Source organism: Rhopalosiphum padi, chromosome 4, assembly GCF_020882245.1.
Source record: "Rhopalosiphum padi isolate XX-2018 chromosome 4, ASM2088224v1, whole genome shotgun sequence".
Taxonomy (NCBI): Eukaryota; Metazoa; Arthropoda; class Insecta; order Hemiptera; family Aphididae; genus Rhopalosiphum; species Rhopalosiphum padi.
This window is the reverse complement of record NC_083600.1, coordinates 24,681,121-24,706,504: the sequence shown is the minus strand read 5'-3', so window position 1 is coordinate 24,706,504 and position 25,384 is coordinate 24,681,121. Positions and strand designations below refer to the sequence as shown.

General features: G+C 37.8%; 1 protein-coding gene across 2 annotated transcripts; it reads right to left on the bottom strand.

Moving 5' to 3' along the window:
- Window positions 1–56: 56 nt before the first annotated feature.
- LOC132928396 (protein bowel-like) lies at window positions 57–24,676 on the bottom strand. Of its 2 annotated transcripts, none has more exons than XM_060993028.1 (3): window positions 24,124–24,676; window positions 18,914–19,695; window positions 57–2,346 (listed from the first exon to the last, which is right to left on the bottom strand). In XM_060993028.1, the coding sequence occupies exons 2-3, from the start codon at window positions 19,681–19,683 to the stop codon at window positions 1,095–1,097; spliced, it is 2,022 nt and encodes a 673-aa protein (XP_060849011.1). In that variant the 5' UTR covers window positions 19,684–19,695; window positions 24,124–24,676; the 3' UTR covers window positions 57–1,094. The 2 variants fall into 2 exon arrangements, with proteins under 2 accessions (XP_060849011.1, XP_060849010.1); XM_060993027.1 differs by having other exon boundaries at window positions 18,914–19,730; window positions 24,124–24,673.
- Window positions 24,677–25,384: the final 708 nt, after the last annotated feature.

The window sequence follows — 25,384 nt, the reverse complement described above, 5'->3', positions numbered from 1 at the left end:
CGACAGTGCACATGCCTACTAAAGTCGTGAGAAGGTAATCCGCAAATCATAATATATTTTTATCTTGGAAAATATAGTTTATTATAATATATATTTCTTATAAACGTCAAATTAAGAATAAACAATAATTTCATATTAATCTAAATCGTCTAATATAATAATAAAAATAATTAAATAATGATTTAAAAATCTATTTATTGCCAAACAATTAAAACAGCGATTCCGACAAATTCGAACGCGGAACCATTTGGAACTCTTTATAATATAAATAATAAAAACGTTACATTCTTTCTATCAATAAAAAACATAATAATATATTAAATATTTTAACCATAAAATGCAAAAATAATCTTAAACTTTAACAGTCTATATAATGAAAGTTGTTTACAAAAGTAGGGACGTACCTATGTTTAAAGATAATAGTAATACATAATAGAAATAATAATAAAATATACAAACGCGTAAAATATAATATTATATGATTAATTGTTTAGGTATATTTGATTTAAATATTAAAAACGATAGAACATTTGGACGTTCGAACCTAAAACTAATTCAGAACAGGGTTGATTGTCGAAATAATAAGGTGTATATTGAGATCACTAAAACAAAGTAATTATATATATGCTATCTACAATTTGTTAACAATTTTTAATTAAAATATTTTTGTTTTTCACGTACCTAACTAAAAATAAAAAGCTTATTTCGCACATAACGTTACACTATATCTGGTAAAAGAATACATATTATACACTATATATGTACCTATATATAATTTATATTTTCATAACTAATATATATTATAATAATAAATAAAATCTGGACGGCAATATCGTTTTAAGATTTAAATTTTGAATCACGTAAAATACTGTCGCGACCCTTCGAAATCCGGTCCCGGGCAGCGGACGATTGTTTTAAATGCTTTCACTGGTACTGCGAATGATTCAAGTGACGTAAACAATGCGCACACTCGACATCTGCTATAACTTAAACGTAATCTATATTATGTACATTGAATTCTGTCTTGTCCGACCGTGCGCGACTGGCGAATTGAGCCGACGATCGCCACACCGCGGCTGAGCGTTCGACGCGCGTTAACTCATCAGTTCGTCGATGCTGAACCCTTTGCGCTTGGGAGGGGCTGGCTGTCCGTTGTTCTGATGAGTCGGCGGCGGCTGTTGCGGCGTCGGTGGCGGCACGGCGACGACCGACGAACCAGTAGACGCCGGCTGGAACTGAAGTGGCTGGTACGCCGGTGGCTGCGGCGAAGGAAGCGCCTGCGGCGACGGCGGTACCGGCATCACCATTCTCGTCGACCGATCGTGCAAGTCTCTCCTCACGTTCAACATGGCGTGGTGGTGCTGCTGGACTTGCTGGTGGTGGAGGAGTGGCGGCTGTAGGAATAGATGGAGTGGTTGCGGTTGATGGTGGTTGTGCGATTGCTGCTGCTGTTGGTAACGGTTGTGGTGGTGATAGTAGCTGGACGACGGGCGCATGGTGTACGCGGACGACTCGTCGTGGCACTTTGTTTCGTGCACGACGGCTCTGGTGACGGCCGCCTTCCGGAACAGCGAAATCTGTCCGGGTTCTTCCTCCTCTTCTTCGTCGTCAGCGGCAGCCGCGGTAGCAGAATCCGTGTCCGCGACCGTCGAAGACGACGTCGACGGTTCCTGTTTTGCGACTGTGGCGGTTTCGGCGGCATTCGACGAGCAAGCCGAAGTGGTAGCGGCGGCGGCGGCAGCGGTGGTGGCTGCCGCGGTAACGGGCGCGGACGGTTCTGATGGGGCGCCGACCGCGGCTGCGGCCGCGTCCTCTTCGTCCACGTCCACGTCTTCGTCATCGTCCCCGTCCTCGCCACCGCAGTTGTCGTCGTCTTCACCGCCACGACGACGGTTACGACTCCGATCGGACGGCGTCTGCAGCATCGAGCACAATTCGTCCTCATCCTCGTCCTCGTCCTCGTCGAGGTAGTCTTCGTCGTCTGCTGCAGATCGAGGCACGACTGCGCCCGCGGGCGACGCAGATGACGAGGTAGCAGCACCACTGCCGCCCAACGCACCGGTAGCGGGCGCGTCGCCGACCGCGTGCGTGAGCGTGTGCCGGCGCAGGTCGCAGTTTCGCCGAAACACTTTGTTACACGAGTAACACTCGTATGGCTTGTGGTCTGTGTGCGTTAGTAGATGCGTCTTGAGATTGCTACGCTGGTTGAAGCTGCGCTTGCACACCGGACACTTGTGCGGCGACTCCTCCAGGTGCAGTATCTTGTGCACTGCCAGCGTGCGCGACTGACAGAAGCCTTTGCCACATTCCGTGCACTTGAACGGTTTCTCCTTGGAATGAATATACCTGGAACAACAACAAGACCACGGTCGTGATTAGTATACCTGTACGTAGATAGACGTATAGCAAGAATATATTATAAGGGGCGCATCACTGCGCGCGCGCGTGTTACGCGTAAAATATTGTGCGCGGGCTTAATTATACATTTTTTTTTGTCGTCAGCCATCGACCGAGACGGCGGTTAATACGAACAATAAAATATAAAGAATATTACAAGCCTATTCTTATGATAATAAACAAACGTCTTCCCCAACTGTCCAGCTAATATATGGTGTACACAAAAAACCTAACGAACCGTAACGAAATCTAGTCGGGAGCTGGTTCATTGCGCCATCGTATCGCGTTTCATCTCCGAGCCATGCAGCGTCTTATTATTTACATCATCACTCGTAAGAAACTATAATAATGACTGTGATGATAATGATATAATGTTGCAGAAAAAAAGCGACTCCGCATTCCACACACACAAGTACACAATATATTATTAAAATGTGTAAGCGAATTGTCGGTTGTTGGTTAGTTGGGTGCGCACGGCGAGCGAAGTACGTGAAGAAATTAGTGTAGTCTCGTCTGGTCACGACTTGACGGTCGTGGACCGCGATATATTACACCAAAAGGGTTGTGGAATGGGCGGGGGATTGAGGGCGACCATGACAATGGACAGTAACAATCACGGCGGAGGCGGGAGCGTCAGTAGCTACGAAGTCGGGGCGGAATAGTGGGTGTAGAAGTAGCGACGCGTAGTCGTATAAGCCACCTGTCCTCTCGCCGCCCCCGCACACAAAACTTGCATACAGTAATACACATGGTAGTAGGTAGTCATTGACGGACACACGCTAGAAGGAACATCAAACGAAGAAGGAGGGCTATATATAGAAAAACATATACAATCGCAGTGCAGTATTTTATCTCTCGTCACCCCGCACGTGCTAAACTTTCCACGACGTTTCCGGTAACTACGACCGCGGTCGATAACTACGATCTACCGGAAAATTTCCAGAGCTGTGTCGAGATAAACATTTGGACACAACGCTGGCAGACGACGAAGCTGCGTGAACTCGGCAACGCACGAGAAAATAACGTGGATAATAAAGTTGCAACGTTTTTTTATATTAATACTCTATGTTATTATAATAATATAGTATATATTGGGTGTCGTACACGAGCGCTACGGCATCAGATAATATTATAATGACGATGAACGTTTCATGGCCACGAGAAATCACTGTACATAATATACACTCAAGCCTTTTCATTCCGAAACATCGCGTCTCCTCTCGGCCACACCGCACTCGCTCTCGGACTGTTGGAAATTCAATTTATCTTGTACGCGCATAGTGTCGGCATACAATATGCATGTATATATATATGTGGTTCTTTCTGTATTCTACCGTCGTCGTATATACATATTAATGTATTATTATATATACGAGTATTGAGTGTGTTCGCGGCGGCGATGTGTATAGCCACTAGCCGTGTAATATCGTACACAAGTATATATTATTATTATATACATAGAACAACCTCATTCTGTCCAACGGAGGCCAGGCCCCAAATGCCACGTTGCCACCTCACCATCGCCTCTGGACAGACCGGTTCTGATACGCGCGCGCCGGGCGGCAACATAGTCAAGTCTCTATCTCTCTCTCTCACTAAGGTACCCATGTAATAATATAATATATTATATTATTATCTGTTCGTCTCTCCCGCGCAAGAGAGGTCCTCCGTTCGGCGTTATTACATATTATTATTATTATATTGTGTATGTATGCATACATACTACATACAGGGTGATTCACCAAACAGGCTCGCCAAATTTTTTTTATATGATAATGTAATTATTTAAATTTTTGATAATTTTTGTATTGCTTAAATAGCGGTACAAACATTGTTGTAGCTGTACAAACTTTTGTTTTAAAAATGAGTACTTCACTTTCTTGCTGCAAACTGTTTAGTGAATAACTTTTTTTTTTCAAACTAGTAGTTTTTCAGTTATTAAAAAATCTATATTAAGTATAGTCAAGTGGATTTATAAAATTATAAAATAAATGTTATGATTAGAACTAGTATTCATAATAATTAGACCATTTTTATTATTTATAAAAAGTGTTATATTCATATTAATTAGTAAAATTTTAAAACACAATCTTTAAGTTTACATTTCAAAAAACAGATTTTGAGTAACTGCATTATATTAAAAAAGGGAGTGGGTATGCTTGGTGAATCACCCTGTATATTATAGGATATAACAATAATGTCTTTATGCGCGTAGAGAGCGAACGGTGTGCTGGTAAGAAAATAATGTTAATGGGTAATTTGTTTTTTAACCTGTATACACACACACACCCCCCCGGCTCGGGGATTATTTTTTTCGAAAACCCCACGCTGTGCGATTCCCGTCATATACGTATACGCTGATGTGTATAATATATGCGTGGCGTTTATATGTATATATTATACGCATAACGAATTACTACGATATTCTAACACGTATTTTTTTTCTATAATCCGATAAAAGTATAAGCACATATATATTACTGCAAGCTTCGGACTTAGGATTAACATAATCGGTCGGTTTATATAAATTTGACGTTGTTTATTACTAGTTTTATTTTTTATACACTTGCGCGTCGTATACGTTTTCTGTTCGACATGTCATACATATATATAGGTACTAGAAGGTTTAGGTATGGACGTATGGTTTTATTGTTACAGAGTTTGCACACACGTGCAATGAAAAATACCAGTTCAAAAACGCCGGAACGATATCCTATCACAGTAGGCTAAAGCCGCACTTATCGAGTCTTTCAATTAATGTTAATCATAAAATATGTTATATGGTGAAAGAGTCACGAAAAAAATACATTGCGTATTTGCGTAGTACTCGCGATAGGATTGACGAAAATCCGCGAGCAAGTATCTCTATTAGATTGTAAAGTGCTTTGCACCGGATGTGGATTTCATTAATAAAAAAAAATCACAAAAAAAATCAACATAATATTATAAGTAAAAAACCCGTCATACTACGATATATCATGTTTGCGCGCGCACGCGTATATAAAAATAATATAAAATATATGGAAACCAGTTTCAATTTTATGTATCCATTAGAATCCGCTGATTGTAATTTATGGAGGTTGCGGTGTATATCATTTGAAATAAATTTACCAATGTGGTATATTATACTACGCGGGTTATTTCTGGTCGAGAAATTATACCGCCAGTAGGTGCACTTGTTTTCCATCAGTCATTTAGTCCCCGGAAAAGTTTATCGTTTTTTCACACATTTTTCGTTCATCGACTTTTCGGAATGCCTTTTAATGATGAACGGGTGGTGGGTGGAAACGGTTGTGCGGTACAGAAAACCGGTTCTCTCTCTGTCTATATATTATTATACTCTCGGCGAGACTTTACGTTATTCAAAGAAGGCCAGACGGAAAAAAATAAATGTATATAAAAACCATTAGTGAATATAATATATACTTACACGTATACACACGCACATAGGTGGTACGTATACGTAATGTATGATGGAAACACATTAAAGCGCATTTATAAATAACGCCGAATGTATTTGTACAGCCTAAAAGCGTCGTAAAAAATAACAAAAATCCTTTACTGTCTTTCATACTCGGGCAAACATTATTATAATATTATATTATTGTACACCAAACGCTATATCATATACCTGTTCTGCGCGCGTGCAGACGGTGGTCGTGATGCTCACTCTGTATAATATACAATAATATACGCACGTTCTATCGGCGGGCTATGCGGGGGCCGGTGTGGTCGTCAGCACGGGATGATATGCGATATATTGTAATATTCGTGATAATTTTTTTATCGTTTGTATAGGATATAATATTTATATTAATAATAATATGATTCGTATGATGGTCGTCGTAGTAGTCTTTTAAAACCCACACGGCGACGACCTGCGTTGTACAGACACCTCGTCGTATTGTGCGCTCGTCGGCAACAGTGACATGACTTCCACAAACATTAATATCTATAATAATAACTACTATATGACTATTATTTAATTATTATATCATCACATAATGTTTATTATTACACGCGGAGACGACTTGTACCTTTATACTAAATAATAGCCGTGTAACCCGACTTCGCCCGAGAAAAACGAACTAACATAATACATAATAAGATACATTGAAAATCGATGTATCTAAATATGTATTTGTGTGTTTACAGTTAAAGTGACAGAGTTATCAATATTACTTTCGAAGAGCAATTTTGTTTCATTTTAATATTAAAGCAATTGAAAAAATGCCACCGTATTGAGTGAGTATACTATATTATACATATAGGTACTGTTGTGTGAACGGGAAATGCTTGTTTGTTTTAGTTCAAATTGAGAGGGAAATTATGACATTGGCGTTCGGACGCGCGTTCCTGCAGGGCACCGGAAATGGAAGGAAGCGTCGTGTGCGCACGTCTACTCCTACGCGCGCGGGAGACCACGGCAGAGGCGACTGGTAAAAAAAATTGCGCATACGCTCTTTCCCGCGAACATTTATTATAGACGTTTGTGTGAGAGAAGAAAGAATCGCATAAAACGAACAGCTCAAATCAGGTTTTGAAATTTTTCTGACGACCGTGACATCCCGGGAGGAGGAATAGCGACTGTAATAATATTGCATGCATTGCAGCAATAACGTAATCGTCATGCACGGGGCCCGAAGTAGCTTTAATAATATCATATGTATATGTGTATAGGTACAAAGACATGTACTAGCAATCGTGAATGCGCGCGCGACGTTAAGATTTCGGACTATCGCGGGTAAAGCCATTAATCAAACCACGTGACGCGGAAGAACGCGGCGTACCGCTGCAGCCGCCGCCGCTGATATTATACTCGTATTTATACGAAAAACGAGTGATATTACAGCAAGTGCACCGAGTTACCGGGACTTCTGCTGCTACTTCTATTGTGTAAAATCAAGTGTATAGTACGGTATACACAATGTACAATTGTTTTCGGCAAAAACACGATGCTCGTTTGGACGTGTAGACAATTAGTGTTCGTTCGTAGTTGTTGCAATCTGGTTCTAAACGTAAGTACTATGTGTACATCACATCTTTGTACCATATATATATTTGTATCATAAATCATAAAAGCGATTGAGAGTTGTATAATCGTTTTCAGGAACTCAGCGTACAACATAATATATCATTTATTTTGCCTATTTGACACTCAATCAAAATAAGTACCTATACATATTACACATAAACTGTCCAAGTTTAAAAATCGTTACTATTTAATATTATTATTTATTATTATAAATTATATAGACGTTATTATATAGATATTAAAAAAAACACGTTTCGGAACGATCGGGTTGGCCCGGTCGACGTTTTGTCCGCGACCGGACCAGTTTTCTATGGTCATTTTTCAATACGGATCACACGCTGCAGACACATACACACACACACACACACACACGTATATAAATATGTATATATACACACACAAAAACAGGCCTTAGCCGCCGCCACATGCTGGCAGGAGCATTAAGTCTTTTCGATGAAGAAAAAGAGACGGGCACGCACGCTGAGAAGAGGTAACAACACTCTATGTATATACATAATATGCAACACATATACACACCATCTCATATAAATGTGTAGTGTCGCTGTCACTCGGAGCACAGCGCATAGTGTATATACCCATTGTGTGAGCGGACATTACGGGTCCGGTCAAATGCTTCTGTCAAACCTTTGTGTAGGTACGGGGGCGCGTTTCGGATCGGAGACGGTCATCGTGAAATACGCGACGACGGTGTGGGAAAAAAAATGTCATATCCTACATACATAATATGTATACCTACCTACGCCACACATTATTATATTGTACACGTTATGTACGATATACGTATATATATAAATATATTGTATAGGTATATACTATAACTTATATTATACTCTGCAGCGATACGCGTCACACGATGACCGACGCGATTCGTCACACGAATAATTTTCAACCCGGCGACGATTGATTCGCCGCTGCACGTGTATAGCTCGACTGACACAATATTGCATTATTATATTGCGTATGCGTATACATAATAATATGATGACGAGAAAACACGCGACTGCTATGTCCGTTCACGTCCGGTGAAACCGATGATTGATAGTTCATTTATAACTTATACCTACGAACGCAGCTGAATACATACACGAGCATGCAATATAGTCCTGAATCAGTGTGAATGAATAATATAATATGTATAGGTAGTGGGTGTGCGCACTAGAGGGCTGTGTTGAGGATAAAATATCCTTTGACTTTGTCTATTGATTTAATACGATATATCAATGATTTCTTATATTTAAAGCTTATTGGTAAAATAATAATTCATGTTTTCAATATTTTTTTGTATAATTTTAAAGTTTTCATATATATATAGGATATAGATACAAGTTGAATGACAATAACAATAAGGTAATGCAAAAAACTAAGCACGTCACTATTGTAATCACTTATCAGGGCTCGTGATTTTATGTTGGTATTTGTATTATATGTAAATTGCAATCTTGCAAAGTTGTATGAGTACCGCTACATAGGAGATATATAAATTTGTTTCGGAATACCATGATGATTATAATTTACTTTTTATTTTCATATAATTCGCATATTATAAATATTTCTTAGAATTTATGTAGTGCACATTTGTTATTCAAGAGTGCTGGACTTAGCGAAGGAGTAATGCATCGAACCTCAAAAGGTTTCTAACCTCGTGAAGTGATAAAATATGAAGACTAGGAATTGAATTATTGTTAAAAAAAATAATTTTGAAAAATGTTCGGCATCCATTTATTTTTAACTCTTATTATGAACCATTATTACTCCTATTTGTGACTGAATTTATAGAACACGTGAACTATAAGGTTTCTAGTTGAAATGTTTTCTTTTTTTAACCCACCTTCACTTTTATCAAATACCAAACAAAAATGCAATTAATGCATCATAAAATGACTTATAAGTACCAATTATTTTTGAGGAGCATCTAATATTAATTGTTCTCCCTGGTCTTTTAAATCCAACACTGGGCTGCACACGCATACATATTCAGATAATTTGTACTATGAGCCCTGATTATAATATATACTCCTGCCACAGGTGCAATAATAGGTATATGTGTGTACGCGTGACACTTTGACGTGCGCGCAAGTCCACTACAGGTATACAATATAAGTATATATATATATACACCCGACGGTGCAGTATCATCGCACGACCACAAACCCGGTATCGTGTTCGCTTAAGTATAAATATTCACTTATACATACACACACACTCACGATGTATGTGTTTTTATCATTACATTTTTTTCTTTTATGTATCGAGCTTCGCGCGCATATACGTGGTGCCAGTGTCACAGCATCACGAACGGGTCTAGACCGCTGCCGAGATTGGGACGGGAGACGGCGAGGGGAAACGTGAGCTGCAGCCACAACAGTTTGAAATTATCTTCCGCCACCGCAAGCCGAGTATACGTTTTATATTATATGCATCGTGTGCGTGTTTCAAGCGCAAGGTCTCTGCGGCCAGAGATACCAGATGTACTGAGTGGAAGGAGCGTGCACGTCACGCGAACCGCGCGGAGTGCACGAAATCGCTGCCGTGCGCACGGGAGTTTTTCCACGGAGTTTTATCACGTTTTCTGATTTCAGACAGATTATACTTACGAATAATATTATAACGCTGCGTGTCGCGTGAATAATGGGGGCTCCCTGCGGCCCGCGAAATAATAATAATAATAATAATGATGACAGATTGAAAAAAACGTCGTAAATATAAGGTAGGATATATTATAGTATAATATACTCATTTTATATATACACAGACGAGAGGGGTTTAACAGATAGCACGCGTCATATCAATTTAAATATATATATATATTTATATATTATAATACCTCTACGTAACATAGGTATAACATAGGTACCCAATAATACTTGCATATTATGCTGACGATGATATTGTAACTATAGGAAAATACAAGAAGAAGTGAAAAAGAGTATGATGGAAATTTAACGGGCATAACTATAGGTAAAAACAGAATAGAACAGATAAGAGATTTTAAATACTTATATATAGGCATGTGAAATAACATAATACATGCCAAATTTAATGTCAAAAAAATAAAATTAGAAAGGATGGGGTATGTTTGGCAAGCAGTTGGCAGACTAATGAAAAATAGTAGTACTTATAATTAAAAGTCCTTAAAAATTATTTTACTAAAGTATACAACAGACGTAAGTAATATCGGATATCGTATTTAATATATTTTCGTTTTTATCGAGATTTTCATTATATCGACGCGTGCAATTGAAAATAGAATTTATGTCACATTTCGCATAATTAATTACACTATATAACACTTTAGATACTTTAATGAATTAATGCTGTAGTAATCAACAACTGCAGCGATTGTTGGTCGCTGGTACACGCGAGTACGTTGTATTATATGTTACACAATAAAATATATCGACGAGCGAAATCGGTACAGTGCAATAACACTTTTAATAATATAATTTCGATTATACATAGTCCGAGCTGCCCGAGGTGTGTGCAACTATAGTACGCGAGGCGAAAAGTGAGCCGCGATCGTCGCGCGCCAAGCGGTCATTTTTTCTGGTTTCAGGGGTTCTACGTTTGTGTGCAATGGAAACAGCTGCCGCGCATTTTAAAAACGGCAGGTGGTAATTTATTGTATAATTCATTGTATTTTGGAGACCAATTTATTTTCCTTTAGCAGTAGGCGCCAGTAGCTGCTGTTGCATACCACAATATTTTGTTAACGTTTGGTTAGTCATTCGACATTCGAGATACGAGTTTACACGTGTTTTTATTCGCTTATTATCTACGTTTGTAATCATATTTCCCGCGTTCTTACGTGGTTGGTTTTTAAAGTGCGCGCTTTTAAAGTTTGAATGTTTGTAATATTTTAATTATTTCTTTAATAATTACTCGTATACAAAAATAGTTTTAAAATGGCATATCAAGACACACATTCTCAAACGAAGAAAGTTATTTTTCATGTTTATAATTATTTCAAAACATTGGCTGGTGACAAAGGTAAGCCAGAAATTAGTAATTTTTTTCGTCAAACTCGTGAAATGACTGCTGAAGCGTGTGGCGTAAGTCTTGCTTGTGTTAAACGAGTTTGTGCTGAAGGGAAAAAATTATCTGTGGGTGAAAATCAACTAGCTGCCGAACCTTCTTCATTTAAGTCTCCAAGGAAAACTTATAAACGTGCCAAACCTATGACCAACTTGGACGATTTTGACAATGAAGTTGTCAGAAGAACAGTTCATAGTTTTTATGATAATGGTCAGTATCCAACTAGTGCAAAAATATTGGGAGCGTTGCATGAAAAAATTAATTATTCGGGTTCACAATGGTCCGTGCGACATATTTTGCGTAGTTTGAATTTCAAATACAAAAAATGTAATGATGGGCGTAAATTTCTAATGGAAAGAAATGATATTGTTTGTTCTCGGGTTAAGTTTTTGAGAAAAATGAACGAGTTTAGACGTAATAACGATACAAGGCCAATTGTTTACTTAGACGAAACATGGGTAAACCAAAATCATACGCGAGGACACATATGGCAAAACTCCGACAACACCGAAGGATTAAAAGTACCTATTGGTAAGGGCGGTCGGCTTATTGTGTGTCATGCTGGGTCACCTTCATTTGGTTTTGTCAAAAATTCAAAACTGGTTTTTCGTTGCAAGTCGGGATCGCAGGCTGACTATCATTCTCAAATGAACGCCACCGTTTTTCAAAAATGGTTTATAGATATGTTGGGCAATTTAGAAGAACCTTGTATAATTGTAATGGACAATGCCACATACCATTCTACCTTAACAGAAGAATATCCTAAGGCAAATACTCGAAAGGCAGATGTACAAAAATGGTTACAAGACAAATCTGTAGACTTTTCTCCAGTAGAGACATTAAGCGAACTACGGGAAAAAGTCAAATTGACGATGCCAAAAGAAAAAAAATATAAATTGGACGAAATTGCACTACAAATGGGCCATGAAGTGGTAAGACTTCCTCCTTACCACTGCCAATATAACCCAATCGAATTAATCTGGGCGCAAGTTAAGGGTAAAGTCGCGGAAAAAAATAACACCTTCAAAATGGCAGATATAGAAGTGTTAGTAAATAGTGCTTTAGATGCAGTCACAACAGAAGATTGGGCAAAATGTGGCGATCACTGCGATAAAATTCAAGAAGACGATTTGGTAAAAGAAGGATTAAGAGATGAAATTTTGGAGCCTATTATAATGACAATTAATCCCGACGACAGTTCTACTGACGAAGACGATGATGAAGACGATATGATTAATTAAAAAAAATGTATTATATGTATTACTTGTGTTATTTGTATTTTATTATGTTTTTTTTTATTATAATTTATTAAAAACATCTACATTACGTCGTTTGAAATTACTTTATAGGCGGGAAAACAGTAGGAATAGGCGGAGTAACCCTGACGAAAAACAGCCGCTTGGCGCGCGACGATCGCGGCTCACTTTTCGCCTCGCGTACTATAGAATATTATAACGAGGTGCGTGATTGTGTATACGCAAAAAACAACCGGAGAACAGACGCAGTAACGACTAACAAAATACAATAGAAGTAGGTGTACCTATACAAAAAAAAGTATTAAAGTATAAACGTGAATCAAAGACTTTAACGCTGCACACTGCACTGTCTCGTGTCCGTTAAACGCAATATACAATAATATAATAAAAAATCGGATTTTTATAGATATTTTGTTCGAGGTTATAAACTTATAACGACGGTAAATTCAATATTTATGTGTACAACAAATGCTCGTTCGGTCTAAAATACGCGCGGTGGGAGACAGTGAGTGATGTTTTAGAATTTAATGCACGTGCAGTTAGAGTTTAGTATTAGTATAGGTATATTATTTTATTCTTTCGGGTAAACTCTGTAACAATCGTAATGAATATACACCACATTTAATGTGAAAATCTTATCGCTGTAAACGGCTAGAAAAAAATCATTAAAAACACCACACTGCATATAATATTATAACTACCTATCGATATTATACGTGAAATTCTTTTATTTATCGTTTATACATGTATATTGTCGTGGTGTCGTGCACAAAGCCGGATGGTTATACTTATAATATATTACTATATATACGATATAATATAGCAAAAAATAATATTAACAAAGCACGTGGACTAATGCACGTCAAAATCGCAGCGGCGGTAATGTGACTTTTGTACAGGTTTATTGATAAACGATCGTCGTCACAACCGGGAGTACATTATTATATAGATATACAGTGATGTATTGAATATCCCGATCGACTTGTGTCCCCCGTGAAGTCGACGACAATTAATAATAACATAATATACTACACCACCTATAACAAGTAGGTATATATAACATACATATATATATATGTGTGTGTGTGTGTGTGTGTATACGGCCGTTGACCGGGTGACGCGTCGAGGGGTATAGGGAGGAATTAAAAACGGCCGTAGGGAGGTAATAATGTTATTTATACGATTTATATACTTTACACAATATATAGGTAAACTCCATTAGCGGGCTACGGGTCCCGTAAAATATTATAATTTATACCGTCGCGCGTCGTCATGTGCGGTGTAATAAAATTTAATATGTATATGTATCCAGCGCACGCGGTCGCGTACAAAGCCGCATAATAATATATTATAATGTAACGTAATTTTATGCGGAAAAAAACTCCGCAATTAAATCGGCGGGCATTACAAGTAGACCCGGATCTGTCGTGAGCGAACCGGGCGCGTAGTACGGGCAGCGGCGCGCGTATCGCGCGAACGATACTACCTATATATGGTCTGTGACACACGATGTACAGAGAGAATACATTTTTATACGTAATATATATTATTATGTCGTATAAAATATTAATGATATTATGATGATAAATTCAAAACTTGAAAATCATCGGAGGGACAGTAAAAAAATAATGATAAAAAAGAAAACCGCAAGACTATACTATATGAGTTATAGTGGGAGTAGCTATAGGTGTATACAACAATATATAAGTTCGTATTATTTATACACGATGATAATTTTATAACCGAGACGTATACCCGGAGAGTATTCCGGCGGGGAGTGTCGGGCCAGCATGGGGCCCTCGGTCGAGTTGGTACTATGGACGGGCGTAGTAAATATTATATACCTCCTAGGCCCCTGGTTGTCGTCATAAATTAATATTACAATAATTATTATTACTACTATCATCGTGTGACGTATAAATATACACATTACATTATACACACGACGACGCTGTATTATTCGTTCACCAAACATACACCCGACATGCAGCAGCCGACACGCCGAATAAAAATCATAATATAACGGAGACGAATAATAAAAAATACAATGTATGGTATATGTATGGTTCAGCTACAGTCAACAATCATTATGTGATCACAGTAAATATAACACGGTATATATTTTATTCTTGTATAATTCGGTTTACGAAACAGTAAAATACTAAATACGCGTCATCTTTATACTTAAACTATCAAACTCGTGACGGGTGATGGAATAATTTTCAAACTTTTTGGGAAACTTTAATTAACTTTTTAAATACAAACAATATTTGTATTTTTGTACTACAAAAACGACAGATGTGTCGCGTGTAATACAGACAGACTAAGGTTTCTTATTCGCATACACCCTACCATTACTTCGCGTGTTCATTCTTCCGGCCCGGAACCGGAACGTGACAAAAAACATAACACCGAATTCAAAGACGACATGATGTGATTTCTATACATTATTTAATTGTGACCCATCACCGGTTTTACTCGATACGTAGAACTATACGTTTACTATTATTATATTATTTATTCGAAATACTTCGAATGCCTATTGTATAATACACATATGCACCACCTTTATTGTTAATTGTCCGCATACATAAACAATAGTTTATAGCTGTAAGATGTTACAAATCTGGGGAGGATTGTCGAATCTAAACTAAACCAAAACGTTCGAATTGCGCTCGGATTTAAAACAGGTAATGTTTCGATTGCATACGATTCGACCATTTCATAGAAATAATAGACATTGATTTTAGTTTACAATTACATGTGTATGTCAGCCGATTTACAACTATTACAATAGCGATATCACACGACGTATTATAACTTAATTAGAAATATACATTTTATATTATTTTGAAATTTTAACTATTTAGTATTTAAATTGGAGCTATTTATTAATTTTGGACAATAACTCATTTTTTTAGTGCCATGCCGGTAAAAATCGACCTCGAGGTTGGAACAACGATTATAAAAGACCATAAAGCTATAGAGCTATTGCAGCTCGAACTCACAATTTACAAATCTACCGTCACGTTGCAGACTCTCGGTAAGGAACAGGCCATGTACCTTCGGAATAGGTTCACGCATAAAGGTTATTTATATAAACTATAAAGTATAATGTCGTTGGTATAAATTGGTTAAAATCGTTTATAAATTATAATCACCGCAAATATTTTCGTTTTTGACTTTGCTACATACAAAAAAAAATAATAAATTATGCCTAGTGACAAGCAAATGTCTTCTCTGATAAAATTGTGTATGCGTTTAAAAGACGTGATGTTTTTTTCCTCTCGGCGAGACGTTTATTGCCGCGCTCCAATTATTTACATCGGCAAATAATAACTGGTGTAGTTGTATATTAAAGCGGAGCGATTACGCTCGTGTGCGCATAAATGTTGTTAATAGTAATAATAATATATAATAATATTAGGTATTATTAAATATATATATACGCCGAAAGTACAGCGCGCCGCATTCCGTCGCGTATAAAACCAGATCATCCTCCCGCCGCTCCTCCTACACTATAGCGACTATATAGCATATAGTATATACATACGTTTCGTCTAAGATATATATACATATTATTATTATAAATTATAATATACACCCACCACCACCTCCACTGCCGCGTATTATAATCACATCGCATGTGGTTCCGCGCTGCACGCACCTGGTTCGGACAGACCGCGGTATATTAAATATACATGCGCACACGTATATATATAGGTAGGTACTTATAATATATGTATACCACGATCGAGACTTGTTATGCACTGCAGCCACCGCAGCTTATAGACGCGGTTGCGGTGAACGTCTGCAGGTTCTCTCCGATAATAATTAATACTCGTTCCGTGTCTATTTTATGTATATATTGTATTATATTCGTTGTTGTTTTGTGTTACCGTGCAGAATGTATATTATAATATTATAAGAGTATGGAGAATAATATATGATCTACTCGGATATGGTCGATGAGCGGCGTATGCTAAATACTCGGCACATGACTTGTATGGCTTTTAAAGTTTTTTATAAGTATGATATAATATATTATATGATACACGAGATAACCGATGTTGTCATTATTGTGCGATAATAGTCGGAAATCTCGAAGAACGATTTCGGAATATGTTTACCTTAGAATACTATTAATTAATTATTTTATACATTGTATGAGGGTTCCCGATAGGTATAGTACAATTTGTTTGTTGATCGTTGACATCCATATAGTTATGACACTGTCACTCACATACATAGATACACTATACGCGTTCACGTCAAATATTTTCTTAGTTAAATAAATATATGATGTAATCTGCAAGTTTAGTCTGTTTAAGACGAATAATCGAAAATCATTACTTTCGGCGCATCGGCGTGTTAACTTTGGTCATCGATAATAAATATTATACACCTGATAGCACTTAAAAAATAGGTGAGAGCTCATCCGAACGGTGACAACAATGGGCTTGAACAAAAAGTTGCCATTTTTTTCCAACTATTTATCATTCTTATTACATCGAACCTCCTATTTCGGTCGACGCCACCGGCCATATACGCATGCACTGCACGCAACCATACGCCGGGCCCGTTACTACATTTCTTAATTAACACACGGACCGGTTTTCGTGTTTTTTTTTTTTACGTGCGGAGAATCACAGAGTGATATTATTTGTCGCCGCATCGCGGTGGTCGGTTTTATTATCATCGCTATATACCAGCTAGGCCGCGTGCTGCCACCGCCGCCGAGACGCGTTCGTTCTCGGCGAAATCGCACACGATCATAACGTATAAAAAAAATCACGACAACTCGAAATTCAATACATTATACGATATACCTACAGGTACGATTGGAATTTCTGTAATAAAAAATACCGATCGGATACATATCTCGGCGTACATTTTATCCGTATTCCGTGCTCGTGTTTTTTATTTAAACGACGCTAAACTGTAGTATGCAAAGTACCTACGTGTATTTATTCCGATAGTGCGTTCTTTGTTGTTGGTGGGAAGGGGTCTAGGATGCATATTTAAATATTTTCAAACACGCGAATACAAAACGATAATGTTCGGTTAAGTGCAACTTTTGACATTTCGGAAACGGTACCCGTAGATACATTTTAAGGCTGAGCCCCAGGATCAAAGTTAATATAAGATTCATATTTCGTCTCATACTCTCATATGTATTCCTAAATGTTTTGTAAAATAACGTTATTTAAAAAAAAAAAAATATAATAATACGCGAAATATATTAATAAGGATATTATTGTACGATATTTTATAATCATATACCGCTACAATTCTACAAGTCATTTTAAAACTGTGAATTAAATGCATTCTTCTGATGTTTTTTTTTTCTATTTTTGATTTTGTAATATAAGAATGTAATTTAGAAAAAAATGATTAACAATATGGCGTTGTACAGTTAACATACGTAAATCTTAGTACATATTAAATGAAAACGTATTTTGAATATTTTTACTTATTAATGTTTGGCATGAGTTTTCAAATATTCTAATTAATAATTTATAAACTTTGGACTATCTGCAGACGATCAAAATTACTAATTCGCTTCTGGTTTATTTTTACACTATAATTATTAAGAACGAGTTTTCAATTAATAAAAATATTGACAAAATAATAAACATATTATATACTACATACTATTGCATTGCAATTTTTTTTAAACACAGCCACAAGCAATACATTTAATAACATAATTATATGAAAAAAAAAAAATGTTTTTCTTGACGAAGCACTTTAAATATTTCTTTTTATATACAATTTATAATTTTTAAATTTTCCAATTTTAAAGGCACGCACGCGTTTTGAAATTCTTTAGCTAATCCATTGAGTACGCTATTATACGCAATTTTTCAAATCATAATTAAAAAGTTAAACCCAACGACATAAATACTTTATTGTGACTTGATAGTCGGTTAATACTTAATTTAACATAGAGCACAATGAAAGTTTACATTATAATGCATGAATGCATGATCGAGAGATGAAATGTTTATTTGTATTATTTTATAGGTATTATCTTAATCATAAATTCGTCTACAGCGTCACTTACATATATAAGTGATAGTGTGATACTGAAATAAGGTCCAACAAAATATACTATAATATAAGGTATTAAATGTATAGTAAAGTTATATGATTTAAATTTGGTATTTACTTGTGATCGCGCAAATGGTCCTGTCTCCGGAACGCTTTTTTGCAAATGTCGCACGAGTACGGCCTTTCGTCCGTGTGCGTCCGCTCGTGTATCAACAGGTTGTAACTTTTGGTGAACTGTCGGTTACAGAACCGGCATATGAACTGCTTTTTGGGACGGGATGCTCGGCCGATGCCGCTCGCACCAGTACCCACAGCTGAGGTCCGTGGTCGGGAGGCCACTGAGCCGAACGCTCCAGGGCCGGCACCCGTGGCCGGACCTCCGAACAGCGACGAATGCGGCTGACCGCCGTACTGGCCGCCGGGGTTAAGCAGGAACGGGTGAGCATAGCCCCGCTGGTGCATGACCGCCTGCAACACCTTGTTTTTGTCCAATGCCATGGCCATCAGTTCGTTTTGCTGTTGCTGGTGGAGCAGCGAAACGGCCGCCGCGGCAGCGGCAGCTGCGTTGGCCGACGGCGGCTGTTGCTGCTGCTGTTGCTGTTGTTGTGATTTGTGTTTTGGCACGTACATGCCCGGCGACGGCTGTTGCTGTTGCTGAAGCGACGACAAGTGGTGGTGCTGGTGGAGGGCCTTGTGCTTGTCGGCCATCATAGACGCGGCGAAAAAGTCGGCCGACGACGGCGACGGCTGTTGTAGCGACGCGATCGACGGGTGCCCGTAAAACGATCCGCTGGACGGCATGACCGGCACGAACGCCGATCCCACGCCCGGCTTTACGCCCTCGCCGCCGACAGAAGCCGACTTTCCGCCACTGCTTCCGCTCGACATTATGCTAATCGTCTGAAACACACGCCGCACGTAAGTCGCATTGTTCTCTGTAAGCACATACATTATATTATATTATTATTATTGTTGTTGTTATATATAGGTAGGTAGGTTATTATAATATATTAAATATTTTATTGTCGACTAAACGCGCGCGACAAATGCTTCTATTTAGGATATATTTTTTCGTCGTATGTCACCATTATTATTATTATTGTTATATATTGTGTGTCCGTTACGTGAACAAGTCAGACGACGTCGAAACCAGACCGACTGCTATACACAATATATTATAATAAACAATGGACGGGTAATTCGTAGGACGTTTTCGTTTTAAGCGGCGAGGACGATGAAAGAGAGATCGACAAACGTTTTTTAAGACCGGCACCTATAGATGGAATACAGGGCGATTCACCGAACATACTAACCCCCGTTTTTCATTTAATAGTGCAGTTATTTGAAACCTTATTTTCAGAATTTATAAATGTACTATGTTAACCAATAGATAAAAAAAAAATATCTTTTCAGTCATTAAAATGCTTTAACTGAATAATAATATTTAATTATTGATAATAATAATTCTTAAAGATCGTAATATTGGTTCTACTGTTTATTATTGTTAGCAGGCTTTTTTTTAGTGTGCGATGAGACACGTTTGTTGCAGTGAGAAAAGTAATTGTGTAGTGAAAATTGTTACTTTGTTGTAGCATGGGCGATATTTGTAAATCAGTTGAATTCCTTACTAAAATCCAGAAGAGTGGGGAAAATATTGTTGGTGCAAATCAAAAAAACCCTGATTGTTAGACAATTTTCACAAGTTATACATTTTAATATATTAACATGAATTACTAAAATTTTCAATTCGCCATAAATCCAGAACTTCCAAACAAATTATCATGTACTTAACTAAAACTCTACTCTTTAAATTTTTTATTTTGATACGTCAACACTAAAAAAAATACAGTAAATAATTTACATTAGAAAAAGGGAGTTAATTTGAAAAGTAAAAGTCTTTACCACCGTAGAACACTTCATAATTAATACAAAAAAATCACGAGATTAAGAATTTATTGTTTTTAAATATATTTAAAAATGTTAAAAATCGGATTTTTTATATAAGCATAATTGAAGAAAGAGAGTTACCCCTTTTTCTTTCATACTTGGTGTATATATAAAAATAATCGTTTACTTTGCAGTTTTTAAGTTAACGATTCTGCTTATACAACCGTAAGTTATACATAATATGTAATAATTATGTATATATATGTGGGATCTATACAATATTAAAAAGAAAACTATCTATAAATTGAAATGGTATACACAGAACATAAGAGGCTAAGACTATAATTAATAAGTTTGTTTATTATTATTATTTGTTTATTGCATGTACTATGTATACCATTTAAAAATTATAATATTTTAATAACAAACACTTGTGACGGATTTAATACATATACGCCATATATACTTTTATGCTATTTATAAAAGTACAATATATACATAAATATTTGTGTAAAAATAAGTTGTATTACCTATATTTTTATACACTAATGTTAATGATTATTTTATTCTTTGTAAATCGCATATTGTACTTCTATCATAGACCGCCTCTAATTAAAAAATATCTAAATCCCTCAAATTATGAACTAATTATAGGTGGTTCGTGGTTACGACATAAATATTGTGCAAAGAATATTATACCAAACCTCTACTGTATACAGTATATTCATATTCATAAAATGATTTTATTATATTATAATATATTATAAAGGCATCTTGGCCTATATATTGTAAATTTGTACGTATCAAACGTGTCCATATTAGACTGCAAGAACGAAAACCGATAGCTAAGTTTTTTTACTTATTTTTTATCTGAAATCACAAATCTAAGAATGCGAGTTCCGACGATCCGACTACGCGGCATTTAAATACAATAGGCATGTATAAATCACACGAGATAATATAGAAATGCGAATGAAAAAACAGTATTTTTTTTCAACCGTCTACCGAACTCAGTATGTAACAAAAAAATTTAAAAAAATGTTTGACGATCGCGTTTTATTCGGATAAACGCGTAGGTTTGTACGTTAAACCACGTCAGTTTATTATATAAACTGTCTGGTAAAGATTAGGTAAACGTATATCGTTATCACAGAGAACGCCGCTTCAATTATTGTGCACGCGCTGGATTTTATGTCGATGATCATTGATTACGAATAATGTACGCATATATATTATTTTATTATTAAAAAACGTGTAACGACGAGCATACAGTAGTCGCGCGTATACAGATCTATTGCGATGATAATTTATGCGCGATTAAAAATTATCGTGGTCAAAAACTCGTTCCCGGCAGAAAGCTAAAAATACTTTAAATAAAATATCATGAAAATAGTAATAATTTATCGATTTGTACATAGATCTAAACTTTTGTATGTAGGGACGATTCCCAAATATACGATATAAATAGCACCTGTATAATATGGATAATACAATGATTAATAATATAAAAATATCGCATTTACCGTCGTAAATAATTGTCGACATTTTAATTTTAGAGCAATTTATTGTAAAAATTGTTAAAATACATCAATTTTCAAAACAGAAAATGTTTTATATTTAATACTTTAAATACTTTTAATTACTTGCTCTTCAAAGATAAAATGTCGAATAAAACTGACGAAGGAGTACGCGAATTACCTGTGGATTTGACAAGATGGGTATACCCATGAATTTAATCGAGATAATGAGAACTACAATACCATGATGTAGGCACTATAATTAACACATCAAAATTACGATTCGACTACGACCGAAAAGAGTTGAAATTTGGCGACGACTGGCGTTATTGTGATTCGTTATAGTTTTCAGTGTACCTCGACGACATTATTTCGCTCGATTGTCAATGGCATACCTTACGGTTACAATATTCGCGTCATTGCGAATTATCGATGTGAGCTCGGACAATGCGATTAGGATAATACATCAAGACGGACGCGCGCAACAAACACACGCGATAGGCTGATATTTTATTATTGTTGTTAATGTTGTTGCAATATTGTGTCCGGAGGGACTGCCAGACCATCGAGGAGGACGGACGAAAGGGTCGAGACGAGTATTAAAATCGCATCGTTGTTTGTACACAAACAACACGTACCGGACGCGACCGCCTTCGTCATCTTCCTAACAACACACGATCCGAAATGCCGCCGTTGACGTAAATAGGGTCCGAAAATTCGTAAGATGCGAATCCGACAGGTTTTTTTTTAAGAAAAAAATCATAAGCCACCTGGACGCTTCACGGCCGCACATCAACCCCAATCGCTTAGAAAACGTTTTACAGTATACGACAATCGCGTTAAATATTGAAAAATGTATTTTATCGTATCCTCGTGGTAATGAATTCGTTTCCCATTTCACGTACTAACAATAGTATAGGAGCACAAGTGCACAACCCGAGAAGTGGTTTTTAATATTCGACTTGGGATCAAAGTTTCCCAACACGCAAATAGAACGGTGGCTACTACTACTACCAGTGCTCACGACACGTAATCCACAGACCGACGACACCCGTATAATTGGTATATTAACAGTAGATTATTATTGTGATATATTGCACACGTTAATATAATCTTATCGAACTCGTTAATAGATATAGATTCATTAACATTTATCACCGTCCTGTTTACTACGAAAATATACATTGTAGGCCGCTACCTGTAGACCACAATATGGTAAGGTAAGCCACCGTCGTCGAATAGGACGAAGATCGACACGAAGCGATATTTTTTATAGATACTTCATTCGTCCGTGACCCTCAAGATAATATGATACATTTTTAGGATATTAATATAAGTTTATTATAATTTATTGTCGTAGGACCCGTGATCAATCGACGGCGCGTATAATCGCGCGGTTCCTTCAAGGACGGGGCCTCCGTGGTATCTCCCCCCGTGGGTCCAGGAGAGGTTCAAAGTTAAACTCGCGGTCGTCTAAAAACTCAATTCCATCGTTTTATCGAGGTGAAGTGGTGGATATGACCTGTTGGAACCTCCCCTCAAAATATTTAGTTTGTACTCTAGTACAATAATATTATAGTATGTTTAATAATTTGTCTAAGAACGCATGTTGGTCTGTTTCAAAAATATTGTCCACTTTTACCACCCGGCAGATCGAATTCATCTGAACCTACCAAGTGCTTTTTGGGCTTTTGCCACCGTTACGGACAAAACGTGCCGATAACTGCAGCGAGAAAACGATTATAAATGAACAATATTTTATTATAAACCTAACCTGTGTAGGTAAGCGTATCACACACAGACAGACAGTAAAGACGATAAGAACACGGATAAGTACACGTATTTACGACCACCTAATTATCGAACGATTAAATATATTGTTATAATATAATATCACCACGAGTCTTGTGGAATTTACACTTACGTGATTTGACGGACGTCGGAAAACCCGATGAGCCCGCACGCAGCGGAGCCGCTGTTATCGGGGAAGCGAAAACGGAACACTACTGGCACACGCATACGTCAAGTCGTGACGACTACTATCGTCCAAGTTGAAATGTAACGATAAATATCAAAAAACAAAAATGTCCACACGCGTCGTCTAATGAAAAAAAATCATCGATCCGGCGAACGAACGGACGGGCGGACGGACGCGGACGCACTACTACTGCACTAGTCGCACTGAGTAACGACGCACTCGCGCGGGGCGCGTACACGGCGAGACAACTCGTTATTTTAGTCGTTACGGATAAAACGGACGAGAGAATAGCGAAACAGGTACCCGATTGTTCAGCCTCTGCTGGTACTGGGTACTGGTTCTGTCGTATCGTCGTCGTCGACGGTGGCCGTCAGATGCGATGGCGCGCGGGTGACGACCCGTTCTGCGCGGCGGACGAGTGGAAGAGCGGGGGGGCGAACGGTTACCGAGTGGGAGTCGGCGGCGTCGGTGTCGGTGCCCTTCGAACGACGACGCTGCCATAGCGTCACCTGTTGTCGGTTTCTGGCACTAACGATGTGGACGTGCGCGCGCGCAATCACGGTGTTCACGTAACTACCTACGTCATGTACATGGTAGAATAATAATAATAATAATATTACAAAAACTACTGTAGGTATATACCTGCGACCGACCGGCGACCGGGCCGGCTACCTGTACATCGCCGTGCCACCTGCGCCTGCCCACACGGTCGGCAGCTTCGTCGGCGGCGGCCAAGTGGTGTCGGCGGCGGCAGCGGCGGCGGGGAAGACGAAAAGCAGAAGAAGCAGCGGAGACGGAAAAGTTATAACGAAATAGAAATCACGAGTGGTGGTGCGTACGAGCGGCGAGCGTACGACCGCGGCGGCAACGGCGGTTACGACGTCCACCCGGCGGGCATTCTATGTGTACATACATTATAATATTTATATTGTTATTACGGTACAGCGTACATGGGTAGTAAAATAATATATATATTATAATACTGGCGAGTTATCCATAGGTTATCCTAACTATATGGTGCTGTTGTTAATATTGTTGTTATTATTATTATTATTATTTTTTTTTTAATAAAGAAACGTGAGCCTCCTCCGCCGCCGCCGCAGTCGACTTATGCGTGCGAGTGAGGTGTGACGACAATATTATTATTATTATATATCCCGAGTAACACACTAATAACACGTATCTCGGCAGACCGCGGTGTCGTTTG

Bases quoted from the DNA above. Each gene is read 5' to 3' on its own strand.
- LOC132928396 (XM_060993028.1), bottom strand. From the start codon at position 19,683: ATGTCGAGCGGAAGCAGTGGCGGAAAGTCGGCTTCTGTCGGCGGCGAG. The intron at 2,347-18,913 runs GTAAATACCAAA...TTGTTGTTCCAG, and splicing joins GACCATTTGCGCGATCACAA to GTATATTCATTCCAAGGAGA.